At 32.8% G+C, this 13,555-nt stretch overlaps 1 protein-coding gene across 7 annotated transcripts in view; it reads right to left on the bottom strand.

Annotated features, from left to right (window-relative positions):
• The window catches only part of LOC127706471 (rho family-interacting cell polarization regulator 2-like), an 86,480-nt gene that overhangs the window by 19,823 nt on the left and 53,102 nt on the right, over positions 1-13,555 (bottom strand). For 6 of the 7 annotated variants that reach the window (XM_052211115.1, XM_052211113.1, XM_052211111.1 and 3 more), the window contains 5 exons: positions 10,984-11,062; positions 6,946-6,969; positions 4,696-4,749; positions 728-776; positions 241-335 (listed from right to left, as the gene is read on the bottom strand). In XM_052211115.1, coding sequence (XP_052067075.1) covers positions 241-335; positions 728-776; positions 4,696-4,749; positions 6,946-6,969; positions 10,984-11,062 — 301 coding nt within the window. The remainder of the gene's footprint in view (positions 1-240; positions 336-727; positions 777-4,695; positions 4,750-6,945; positions 6,970-10,983; positions 11,063-13,555) is intronic. The other variant, XM_052211112.1, reaches the window with a different exon arrangement.

The following is a 13,555-nucleotide window of genomic DNA, read 5'->3' as shown; positions in this document are numbered from 1 at the left end:
ATAATAACCCTGTATTGAAGCATGATTATAATATTCCTTAGTTTGATTTTCTTGATATGATTGCCATAATTTTATCGGAAAGAAAAGAATTTAAGGCAACTAAGAAGAAATATTTTATACAAGAAAACATTGCTAATTATCCAATAAATTTGGAAAAAAAGGTCAATATTAAATAATTTTTGTTATTTAAGCAACACTTGAAATATATGTGAAACAATGTATGTAAGTGTCTGTACAAACCTGTATACATTCTAACATGCCATATTTAACATTACTCAGTGTGTCTTTTTGACTGGTTGGTGATGTGGTATAAGCCTTCTGTAAATTTCTGGTACCTAAAAAAATAAAATAAATAAATCATACTTCCTCTACTTGTTGGACCATGTCTTAGTTATCAAAATGTTGTGCTTTTGTAATTTATTTATACATGTATATGCTGGTCAACATGACTTAAAGAGTAAAGGTACTGACAGAACACAATTTCATATTTTAATTTGCGTAATTAAGCTCTTTTTTTGTCTCATAGCTCCCAATATAACATATTTATACATCTTTGCCTTTCAAGTTTTTGGGTTTGAGCATCCCTGATGATGGTAAATCTAGAACAGCACTTCGGTCGATCAAAACAAGTGTTATTTTAGTTTAATAAGTGTATTTTACCATCTCTGTGTTAATTTAATGAGTGTTTTTTACCATCTCTGTGTTACTTTAATGAGTGTTTTTTTACCTTCTCTCAGTTGTTGCTGTACCATATAACAATCATGTAACTCTTCAATCTGAAAAAAAATAATAATCGTTTAATAATTCATATTAAGTGTTAAGTTATATCTATTTCTTTGATTTAGTTATATAGTAAACTATCAAAAGGAATTACAAGGTCAAGTTTCCAAAAAGGGACTGGTTCATTTCAATGGTTAAATTACAAGGTTAAGTTAACAAAAAGGCAGTGGTTCATTTGGATTGGTCATAAAAATAATAAAGAAGTAAGTTTCCTTATAAAGGCTGGTTCATATATGGATTGGTCAACAAATAGAATATAGGTACATTTTCCAAATAGCCACCAGTTCATAATTAAGAATGGTTTCCAAAGAGATCTGATAACAAGAATATGTCTCAATAGGACATGATGACCCTTTTGCACCATCATATTTCAATGTTCAGTGTACTGTAAAATCAGGGTCAAAACCTTAACTTGGCATATAATCTAAATAGTTCACACCAACAAGTGTACAAACTTTCAAGTTGATGTGACAACAACTTCATTGTAGCCTACTTAAAGCCAAACACTTTAACCTGATACTGATATGGAAGTGACACACAAATTGGTTAAAGCGTTTTTGAGTTATTGTCCGACATGTTGATGACGGATGGACGGACAGATGGACGTACAACCAGATGGACAACAGTATACCATAATACATCCGGTAAACGGGCGTATAAAATCAAGGAGATGTGGGATGATATCCAATTTCACAATTCTCAATGACTATCAGAAAACAACCCAGATATCAGACAGAGCCCTATCACCCACTTATGGTTTGATGACTATCAGAAAACAACACAGCTGTCATTCAGAGTCACTACCCAAATGTTGGTTCAATGACTACAAGAAAACAACCCAGGTGTAAGTTAGAGCCGATAGACCTTTCATGGTTCAATGACTACCAGAAAACAACCCAGGTGTTAGTCAGAACTGCCTGCCCTTTCTTAGTTCAATGACTACTAGAAAACATCCCAGGTGTGAGTGAGAGCCGCCTGCCCTTTCATGGTTCAATGACTACTAGAAAACAACCCAGGTGTGAGCCAGAGCTGCCTGACCTTTCACGGTTCAATGACTACTAGAAAACAACCCAGGTGTTAGTTAGAGCCGCCTGCCTTTTCATAGTTCAATGACTACCAAAAACAACCCAGGTCTAAGTCAGAGCTGCCTGCCCTTTCATAGTTCAATGACTACCAGAAAACAACACAGGTATTAGTCAGAGCCGCCTGCCCTTTCATGGTTCACTTTTTGGTCTGTTAACTGATGTCCATAGCATGACACTGTTTTATTTCCAGTTACATTAGTATTTTATTTCCTAAATCAATACTTGGTTGCTGTGAATCCTCATATGACTAATTACAATTCTTCATATAAATGTTTTTTTATTTCTTATTGATTTCACAAGATATGTTTGCTGACTCATTTCATCTGATAAAGTAACAGTATTGTGAAAAGAGAATAAAACTTCTTATTAAATTGGTTTCAATGAAATGCCGTCAAATAATTATCAATGTGAAATAACCTCAGTCTGTGTTTTCTCTTTTGTCATACAACAGTAAGTGTTGTCAGGACATTGTGAACCCTAAGTGAGAACATGTCGTAACAGATATAGTTCCTGCATTTTAATATTTACACTAAAAGAAAATGTAAAGAAAAGAATAACTAATTCAATAATTCAAATATATATTTCTATGTTTTTGAAATATAATCTTTAATTTTTCAGTAACCTAAATGGTATACTTGTTTGCACTGTAATTGAATCGGATGCGTATCCAGGATTTTGATAAAAAGAGGATGGGGGAGGGGGGAAAAATAGGCAACATTTGGATTGGGAAATGTAAAAAGTCTATGCATTTTGCATTTACCCCATATGTAGCTCCAAAAGAGGCCTCTGGGAACATATCATGTTTTTTTATGTAGATTATCACATGCGTAGCAATGGAGTGGTGGATACCAGTTTTAAAGATTGGGATTTGATCTAGCCTAGGATTGGATCTACAACCTCCCTTTCCCTAACCAAGCATGCTACCAAAGACCTTCAAAATGAATTTCAGCATCTTTACTTCTATAAAATTATCCGTTTAGCTGAACGAACATTAGGATCTATTTGTATGCTATCAAATTAGACAGTTATATGATATCTGTATTGTGTATTGATTTGTGAACTAAGTTTTTGATGTTATTACAGTTCCATGTAATACAATTACTTCTCATGCCTATATACTATCTAGTCTGATGCAGAACAAATATCTGTTATCTAACGTTTAGTCAGAAATCAATGGAAACATATTACATAATAGGCAGTTTGAATAAAATAACATAATCTAAAATATTACTCAATGTCAGCTATCTATTTTTAGACATCAGCTATGAATTTTCCTACAAAATGTAGCATTTTTGACATTTTTATCATAATTTTGTTTGAAGGGTTTATATAAAAATTTCTGCAATACATTTGCACAATATTATGACTAAGCAACTTGAGTCATGAGAAATACCATCAACCCTTGGATATATGTTTAATTCTTTGTTTACTACAAATAATATGTCTCAGATTCTTAAAGTTTTTCAAAAGACTATTACAGAGGTGGATTTTAGGGAAGAATACACTATGCTGCTACATATATATTTAATGCATAGTCTCACTGCTAACATTGCCTTGCTGGTGGGCCTGCCCCTTTTCAAAATCCAGGACAAGCATATAACCAATGCCTTTCTGAACAATTGCCCATATAAGGAGAGATGCGTTAAGATTTGTTTTATCTTAAAGATATTTTTCTTCCTCTGAAGTAAATCATGTCCTTTAATACTGCATTTATTTATTCATCCAGAATCTGATTTGGTAGTAAATATAAATTAAAATAGATTCAAGTTAAAAGCACTGAGAAAGCAATCTGACAGCAATATTCATAATTTACCCAAAACAACATCAGGCTTCAGAAGGAACCTAGCATTGAAGTACAATGAAAAACAAGAAAATTCACGATGTTTCATTGCTGTAAACCATGGTTAACTATTCAAAATATATGTGTGATGTCCCAAGAATTCAAAGCATCTTAAAATGCTTAAGAAAAAATTGAAACACTTTTTTATATATTGTCTATTCTTTAATTTCACTTGAATGAAATATCCCACTGAGACAAGTAGTCAATGTGCCAGACAGGAAGACACATTTTTGTTACATCTCAGCCCCATAAAATAAAATTGTTCATGTAAAATCCAACACTGAAATTCACAAAGTTACCATTCCAACCTTAGACCTATGGTAAAAATGCCAACCTTAGAATACATGTATGATCATGTATGGTTAAAATACCAACATTAGAATACATGTATGATCATGTATGGTTAAAATACCAACATTAGAATACATGTATGATCATGTATGGTTAAAATACCAACCTTAGAATGCATGTATGACCATGTATGGTTAAAATACCAACCTTAGAATACATGTATGATCATGTATGGTTAAAATACCAACATTAGAATACATGTATGATCATGTATGGTTAACATACCAACCTTAGAATACATGTGTGATCATGTATGGTTAAAATACCAACCTTAGAATGCATGTATGACCATGTATGGTTAAAATACCAACCTTAGAATACATGTATGATCATGTATGGTTAAAATACCAACATTAGAATACATGTATGATCATGTATGGTTAACATACCAACCTTAGAATACATGTGTGATCATGTATGGTTAAAATACCAACCTTAGAATGCATGTATGACCATGTATGGTTAAAATACCAACCTTAGAATACATGTATGATCATGTATGGTTAAAATACCAACATTAGAATACATGTATGATCATGTATGGTTAACATACCAACCTTAGAATACATGTGTGATCATGTATGGTTAAAATACCAACCTTAGAATACATGTATGATCATGTATGTTTTAAATACCAACCTTAGACAGATGAAACTCTAATCTTTTCAGGTATCTCTCTGCTGCTTTAATTTGCTGGAAAGATAAGAAACGTAATATCATATCGCTTAAATACAAGGATCCAGCTTTGGATTTTAGAGAGGTGACAAACATAATATCATATCGCTTAAATACAAGGATCCAGCTTTGGATTTTAGAGAGGTGACAAACATAATATACTGTTTAAATATAAGGATCCAGCTTTGGATTTTAGAGAGGTGACAAACAAGGTGTCCAGAATTTGAAAAAAAAGATGGATCCAACAAATTTTCTCTTGACTGTTATGGAGCATCCAAGTTCATACCCAGTTTTCTGTTGAGGTTCTTGTTGTTCAATCTTCAGGTTTCTGTGTAGTGTTAAAGGCGGTGTGTTGTTTGTCGTATCATTGTTTTTCTGTTTCTCATTGTGTTGTCTGCAGGGAACAACTGTTTACCAATCCTTGCCTTTGATATAAACCCCTGTCTATTGTTGAGGATCATATGTTGACCTCTAGATATTTTTTTTCGTTTTCTGTTTAATTTGGTTCCTGTCTCATTGCTGTATAATCAACATCTTTTATTAATACAAATTATTAATCCTTCTTTTTTCCTATAAACAATCTATAAATAACACATAGCTGAGAGGGTGATAGAGCAGATTGTTAGCCCTAGAAAACATTGTCAAATGAGGCAAAGCTAAGGTTGACAAGCCTTTTTGATGGATAACAATCTACTCTTTCACTCTCTTATCTGTTTTATTTAATTCATAAACTGAATGTTAATTTTCAAATAATACACTATGACATCCTGTACATAACAACCATCTATATTTAATATATCGTACAATTGATCAAGAAACTCTGTGAAGGGTAAAAGCATATTCGCCATGTGATAGAGTTAATTATCAACCTCGTATTAACCAATCAAAATCTGGCATTTAAACATGAAGTATAATAAAAATAAATGTTTCATTCCTAGTCATGTAAGATTGACTGTACTCAAGCATTGTTTTCATCCTTCTTCACTGAAAAGGTGGTGTTTTCTATTTTCCAAGTTCATAAGTTCACTCTTCAGCACCATTTTTTATAAAAAAATTAGGGCTAATTTTCATTCTTAAATTTATTTGAAATATGCATAGAATTTGTATTTTACCGAGACATGAGTATATAATAATCTATAAAACTTCTATTATCATTCAAATAATGAAAGACCATGCATCAAGAGTCCAATTCTCCTACCAGCTTAAGTAGGAAATTCTGTAACCTGATTTCTGTAATAGGATCACTTAGGATCTGTATAGTCATAGCAAACATCATATAAATCTAATCAACAGACATTCCTCTATTGAGAACCTGTAATGTTAATGCATTTAATGCATTTTTATGTATTTGGGAAGGAAATAAATTCCCATGAATCTGTTGGTGTTTACCTTCTTATTCAGAACTGTCCCATTACATAAATTCTACTGTATTTACATCAGTATCGGTTCATGCATTTTCATCACTAGGAGTTTCCTTTTTTTGTACAGCCAAATTAATCAATGAATGATCCGTTTTTCAAGGAGAAATTTAACATTTGCTTTGAATGAACTCCACAGAGAACAATTGCTATTGTATCTATTCAATTGGACAGTTCACTTTGCAAAATTTAAATAATATTACAGCCATTTTAAACAACCTTAACCTGACAGCATATAACCTAGACAGCTACCATTAGATCAGGACACATGACACAATGGGTATTGATGGGCATTTGAGTTTATTTACATATACAGCAACTGTTTGGTAATAGGCAAATGTGAGTTTCACTTTTGTCTAAATTGTGGAAATGAAAAACACTTTTCTTCTAAAAACTCCCATTTTGAATTTTAGATATTCTATATTATAAAAACAGAAGGACTACAATAGCTTATTTTTTTATGTATAAAATATGTGCAAAAATGTAACCTGCAACACAGCATCTTGTAAAATCCCTATCATGTGACTAAAGTGGCCTTTCAAACATGCATTGGGAGTTATCATGTGACATAGGTGACGTTTAAACATGCATTGTGAGTTATATTAGTGTAAAAACAACCAGACTTAAAAACATGAGATCTTTATGTTAGAAAACTTAAACAAGCATGCAACAAACTTCATCAATCAAATCACAGCTGTAACTCCAAACCATAACCCAACAATCATGCAAACAATTAAAAATACCGGAAAATCCTTCAACAACAATCATGCAACACAAACACAAACATATAGTTTACCTTATCTGTTTCCAATAATTTCCCCTGCAGAAGTAATGTTAACATACAAGAGGGTTAAACTGACAAACAAAAAATGTTATTTCAGTAATACAGTATCCTTAAATGACCTTGAGATGTGGATACTGACCTTTCCATCATTCTGTTGGAAATATAACTCAATTTAAAACATGCCATAACTCCATTTTTATATTTTAAGAAAAATTAATAGAAAAGAATTAAACCAGAATGAACTTAAAAATAAGAAAATGGTTAATTAGCTCCAAAGTAGTTAAGAATCAGTTCTGTTAATAGCTTTGAAACTTCCATCCTTTTTCCACTGAGTGGACTTTGTTTTTAAAATTTTACAGCTTTTAGTACTTTTCCTTTATTGCCTTAATATAGTCGTAGATTTATTCTTGCATCGTACATAAAAGACCCGTCTATCATGACCCACTAATTATTCTATCATGACCCAGTAAAAGAACCTTCCTCAAATAAATTGATCTATCATAACCCAGTAAAACAGAACCCTCCTCAAATAAATTGATCTATCATGACCCAGTAAAAGAACCTCCTCAAATAGTTTAATCTATCACGGCCCAGTAAAACGGAACCCTCCTCAAATAAATTCATCTATCATGACCCAGTAAAACCGAACCCTCCTCAAATAAATTGATCTATCATGACCCAGTAAAAGAACCTCCTCAAATAGTTGAATCTATCATGGCCCAGTAAAACCGAACCCTCCTCAAATAAATTGATCTATCATGACCCAGTAAAAGAACCTCCTCTAATAGTTTAATCTATCACGGCCCAGTAAAATGGAACCCTCCTCAAATAAATTCATCTATCATGACCTAGTCAATTATTAGAACCCTCCTCAAATAAATTAATCTATCATGACCCAGTATCAGAATGATTCAATCTTATTATATATTCAGTAAATGTATTCATAAATATTGATGAGGCATGTGAGAGAAAATTTAATTAATCAAAGTGCTATAATAAATATTTTACTATACACCAGATTTATTCAAGTTCATAAAGAAACTTCTGTCTTCGCTATTAAATCTCATCTAGCATGTCTAGATATAGATGAATTCAAAAAAACGAAATTTGAAGGATTTTGTTTAAATAACTATTGATTTTTATTCCTAGACCTATTACATATTAATAAAAAAAATATGCTAGCAGCTGTTAAAAGATTTATAAATTTCCCTTTACATTTCAAGAATTCTATTTCAGGTCCACAGTGACAACTGAATTTGTCATTTTACTATCAGATTTAGTGACCCATCCTTCATTTTAAGTCAAGATAATATGAACATTGTTCAGTTTGACATCCTTTATTTCAGAAATATTAGGCCAAGATACTATGAACATTGTTTAGAGGGTCATCCTTTATTTCAGAGGATTAGGCCAAGAAAATATGAACATTGTTTAGTGGGACATCCTTTATTTCAGAGATATTAGGCCAAGATAATATGAACATTGTTTAGTGGGACATCCTTTATTTCAGAGATATTAGGCCAAGATACTATCAACAATGTTTAGTGGGACATCCTTTATTACAGAGGATAAGGCCAAGATACTATGAACATTGTTTAGTGGGTCATCATTTATTTCAGAGATATTAGGCCAAGATAATATGAACATAATAATGTTTAGTATGACATCCTTTATTTCAGAGATATTAGGCCAAGATAATATGAACATTGTTTAGTGTGACATCCTTTATTTTAGAGGATTAGGCCAAGATACTATCAACATTGTTTAGTGGGTCATCATTTATTTCAGAGGATTAGGCCAAGATACTATCAACATAGTTTAGTGGGACATCCTTTATTTCAGAGATATTAGGCCAAGATAATATGAACATAATAATGTTTAGTATGACATCCTTTATTTCAGAGATATTAGGCCAAGATAATATGAACATTGTTCAGTGTGACATCCTTTATTTCAGAGATATTAGGCCAAGATACTATCAAGACAGTTTAGTGGGACATCCTTTATTTCAGAGATATTAGGCCAAGATAATATGAACATAATAATGTTTAGTATGACATCCTTTATTTCAGAGATATTAGGCCAAGATAATATGAAAATTGTTTAGTGTGACATCCTTTATTTTAGAGGATTAGGCCAAGATACAATGAACATTGTTTAGTGGGTCATCCTTTATTTCAGAGATATTAGGCCAAGATAATATGAACATTGTTTAGTGTGACATCCTTTATTTTAGAGGATTAGGCCAAGATACTATCAACATTGTTTAGTGGGTCATCATTTATTTCAGAGGATTAGGCCAAGATACTATCAACATAGTTTAGTGGGACATCCTTTATTTCAGAGATATTAGGCCAAGATAATATGAACATAATAATGTTTAGTATGACATCCTTTATTTCAGAGATATTAGGCCAAGATAATATGAACATTGTTCAGTGTGACATCCTTTATTTCAGAGATATTAGGCCAAGATACTATCAAGATAGTTTAATGGGACATCCTTTATTTCAGAGATATTAGGCCAAGATAATATGAACATAATAATGTTTAGTATGACATCCTTTATTTCAGAGATATTAGGCCAAGATAATATGAAAATTGTTTAGTGTGACATCCTTTATTTTAGAGGATTAGGCCAAGATACAATGAACATTGTTTAGTGGGTCATCCTTTATTTCAGAGATATTAGGCCAAGATAATATGAACATTGTTTAGTGTGACATCCTTTATTTCAGAGGATTAGGCCAAGATACAATGAACATTGTTTAGTGGGTCATCCTTTATTTCAGAGGATTAGGCCAAGATAATATGAACATTGTTTAGTGTGACATCCTTTATTTCAGAGGATTAGGCCAAGATACAATGAACATTGTTTAGTGGGTCATCCTTTATTTCAGAGGATTAGGCCAAGAAAATATGACCACTAAAGTATTCAGTTCAGTATGGATTGAAAAAGAGAAATACCAAATTACAACTTTTGTGTACAGCTGCTGGTCATAGAACATATTACATTATCATCTCCTCTTTTTGATATCAGATATTTAATAAGTTATGTCTAATTTGTTATTTCCCTTTCAGGTGTGATGCTTTGGCAAGCTTTAAAAAGACAAAACATATATTCCCAAACTTTGTGTGACCTTACATAAATCTTCAATACTGGAAAGATGATATAAAATAGTAATATGACTCTGAATTGTGGAAAGAACCTACATGGCTTATTGAAGTTGGCATATGACTCTCCAATACAAGAAAGAAATCTATACATACATATGTATGCTACATATAAGCCTCCTTTCATTAGGAGCACCACCATGAGATATGGTGTAAAGGACGACATTTAGCACACTGTATCAGTACAGATTTATTGTGAGTATTTGCCTACCCAATTCCCCAGCCTGACCGTGACAGGACTTACTTCCAGAAAGTTAACCTTCCTCAAAACATGAATAAATACAATTGCAATAAAACATACAAACACATCCACTCACCTGATTCACTCATCCTCAAAATATAACAAGTAGAAAATGAAAGTGCAAAATATATACAAAATAAAAGAATAGGTAACCCAGATGCCTCACGAATGCCATGGCAACTAATGGGAAACCGGTAAGGACATACTTGGATTCCAACCCGATACCGCTAAATGCTAAGCTGTATTCCTGGTAAAGGAAAGCCAAAAATCCTGCTATAAAGGATCTCTGAAAGAAACTACCAATCAATTAGAGGAACAGCTATAACCCTCAGACATCAAAAAGATTGGTCTGATAGTTTCCCACATGGAAACTACTAATTAATCCCATCTGACCCCATGTCTCAAACTAACCTGAAAATATCTGCAGAAAATTTCCTCAACAAAAAAAAATATAATCCAAAACATAAAATATACGATATAAGGATAATAATATTTATCCATGAAACCAATTTAACAAAACAATTTCAATGATGCTGAAGGATTCTCCCTGCAAAAATTTTCACGTCCGCTCTCATTGGTATGCTCGACTGTGTTGTGACATAAGTCTACAACAATGGGAAGATAACTCTGTTTACCTGAGCAGTAGATGTAGCTTGCTCCACACCTCTGGCACATAACTGGTCTATATCGTCTTTAGTAGCTTCTATAAACTCCCTGAAACAAATAAATATTCAATTTGCAGACAAATCTACTAGTTTGCAGCCTTGGCTTTAGTAAATATAAAAATATGAAGATGTGGTATGATTGCCAATGAGACAACTCTCCACAAGAGACCAAAATGGAACAGAAATTAACAACTATAGGTCACTGTACGGCCTTCAACAATGAGTAAAACCCATACCGCATAGTCAGCTATAAAAGGACTTGAAATGACAAATGTAAAACAATTCACACAAGAAAACTAACGGCCTAATTTATGTACAAAATAATGAACGAAAAACAAATATGATATACAGCAACAAATGACAACCACTGAATTACAGGCTCCTGACTTGGGACGGGCACATACAGAATGTGGCGGTGTTAAACATGTTAGCATGCGCCCAACCCTCCCCTCAACTTGGGACAGTGGTGTAACAGTACAACATATGAACAAGAGTGCACACGCTGAAATGTCTCGCCTTCTTTACTAATCATTGATATTATGTTGATAGTCCTAAATATAAAGCTTTATTACAACTGTCACATAAACTTAACATTAACCAAGTAAACTAAACATTGACCAATGAACCATGAAAATGAGGTCAAGGTCAGATGAACCATGCTAGGCAGGCATGTACAGCTAACAATTCTTCCATACAACAAATATAGTTGACCTATTGCTTATAGTTTAAGAAAAACAGACGAAAACACAAAAACTTAACACTGAGCAATGAACCTTGAAAATGAGGTCAAGGTCAAATAAAACCTGCGTGACTGACATATAGATCATAAAATATTTCCATACACCAAATATAGTTGAACTATTGCATATAGTATTAGAAAAAAAGACCAAAACTCAAAAACTTAACTTTGACCACTGAACCATGAAAATGAGGTCAAGGTAAGATGACACCTGCCAGCTAGACATGTACACCTTACAATCATTCCATACACCAAATATAGCTGACCTATTGCATGCAGTATTAGAAAAAAAGACCAAAACCCAAAAACTTAACTTTGACCACTGAACCATGAAAATGAGGTCAAGGTCAGATGACACCTGCCAGCTAGACATGTACACCTTACAATCATTCCATACACCAAATATAGTAGACCTATTGCATACAGTATAAGAAAAACAGACCAAAACACAAAAACTTAACTATAACCACTGAACCATGAAAATGAGGTCAAGGTCAGATGACACCTGCCAGTTGGACATGTACACCTTACAGTCCTTCCATACACCGAATATACTAGACCTATTGCTTATAGTATCTGAGATATGGACTTGACCACGAAAACTTAACCTTGTTCACTGATCCATGAAATGAGGTCGAGGTCAAGTGAAAACTGTCTGACGGGCATGAGGACCTTGCAAGGTACGCACATACCAAATATAGTTATCCTATTACTTATAATAAGAGAGAATTTAACATTACAAAAAATCTGAACTTTTTTTTCAAGTAGTCACTGAACCATGAAAATGAGGTCAAGGACATTGGACATGTGACTGACGGAAACTTCGTAACATGAGGCATCCATATACAAAGTATGAAGCATCCAGGTCTTCCATCTTCTAAAATATAAAGCTTTTAAGAAGTTAGCTAACGCCGCCGCCGCCGCCGGATCGCTATCCCTATGTCGAGCTTTCTGCGACAAAAGTCGCAGGCTCGACAAAAAACTATAAAAATCAGTTGAAAAGGGCTTAACTCGTCAGATTGATATAATGCACAAAAACAAGTAACAAAAGACTGCAATAACATATATTTTAGATTTTTTTTATCACTACATCCAATTTTTATATATACCTTCAATCTCACTGATAACACAAATTTCTTAATTAAATAAATTGAATCCACAAATTTAAAAAGTAAAGTAGCATTGCAAACATTTATGAAATCACCAAAATATGAAAATTTTTTTATCAGATTTGTATTATAAAAGCACATGGTATAAATTCATCAGAACTCTCAGACCACCAGTCTTTATTCTTACTCTTATATGAAGGCTCTCAACTCAATGCGAAACTGCTACATTTGGCTAGATTCATACAGCCTCATTTTCAAAAGATCATTTTATTGGCAAATGGATACAAAACTTCTAAATTTTATCTGGTGTGAACAATTTAAAAAAAATTTAAATCAATGAGTTCATCTATCAATGATATCAGTCTGCAATTATATATACAATATATGTACATTGTCGGAAAATATAAAATTTATTTGTATGAGCTTTAGAAACAGGACAAAAAGCGAGGCTCACCAAGCATTTCTCTTGTTTCGTAGCGAGTACACATAAATTTTATATTTTCCGACAATGTACATAATTATATTGTTTTTATCCTGAAATTTAATTACACTCAACACTTGAAACTTTATTTGTAAAAATCTAAATCATTGTCTATAATTTTTCAAAGAAATCAACATAGTTTAAATGTGGACCGCGAAGAGGACCCCAAAATAAACTGGTACCCAAAAAGAAATATCCACATTACCGCTTGCT

Source organism: Mytilus californianus, unplaced genomic scaffold (assembly GCF_021869535.1).
Source record: "Mytilus californianus isolate M0D057914Y unplaced genomic scaffold, xbMytCali1.0.p SCAF_6, whole genome shotgun sequence".
NCBI lineage: Eukaryota > Metazoa > Mollusca > Bivalvia > Mytilida > Mytilidae > Mytilus > Mytilus californianus.
Note: the sequence above shows the minus strand (reverse complement) of the source record. Positions and strands in the feature narration are given on the sequence as shown.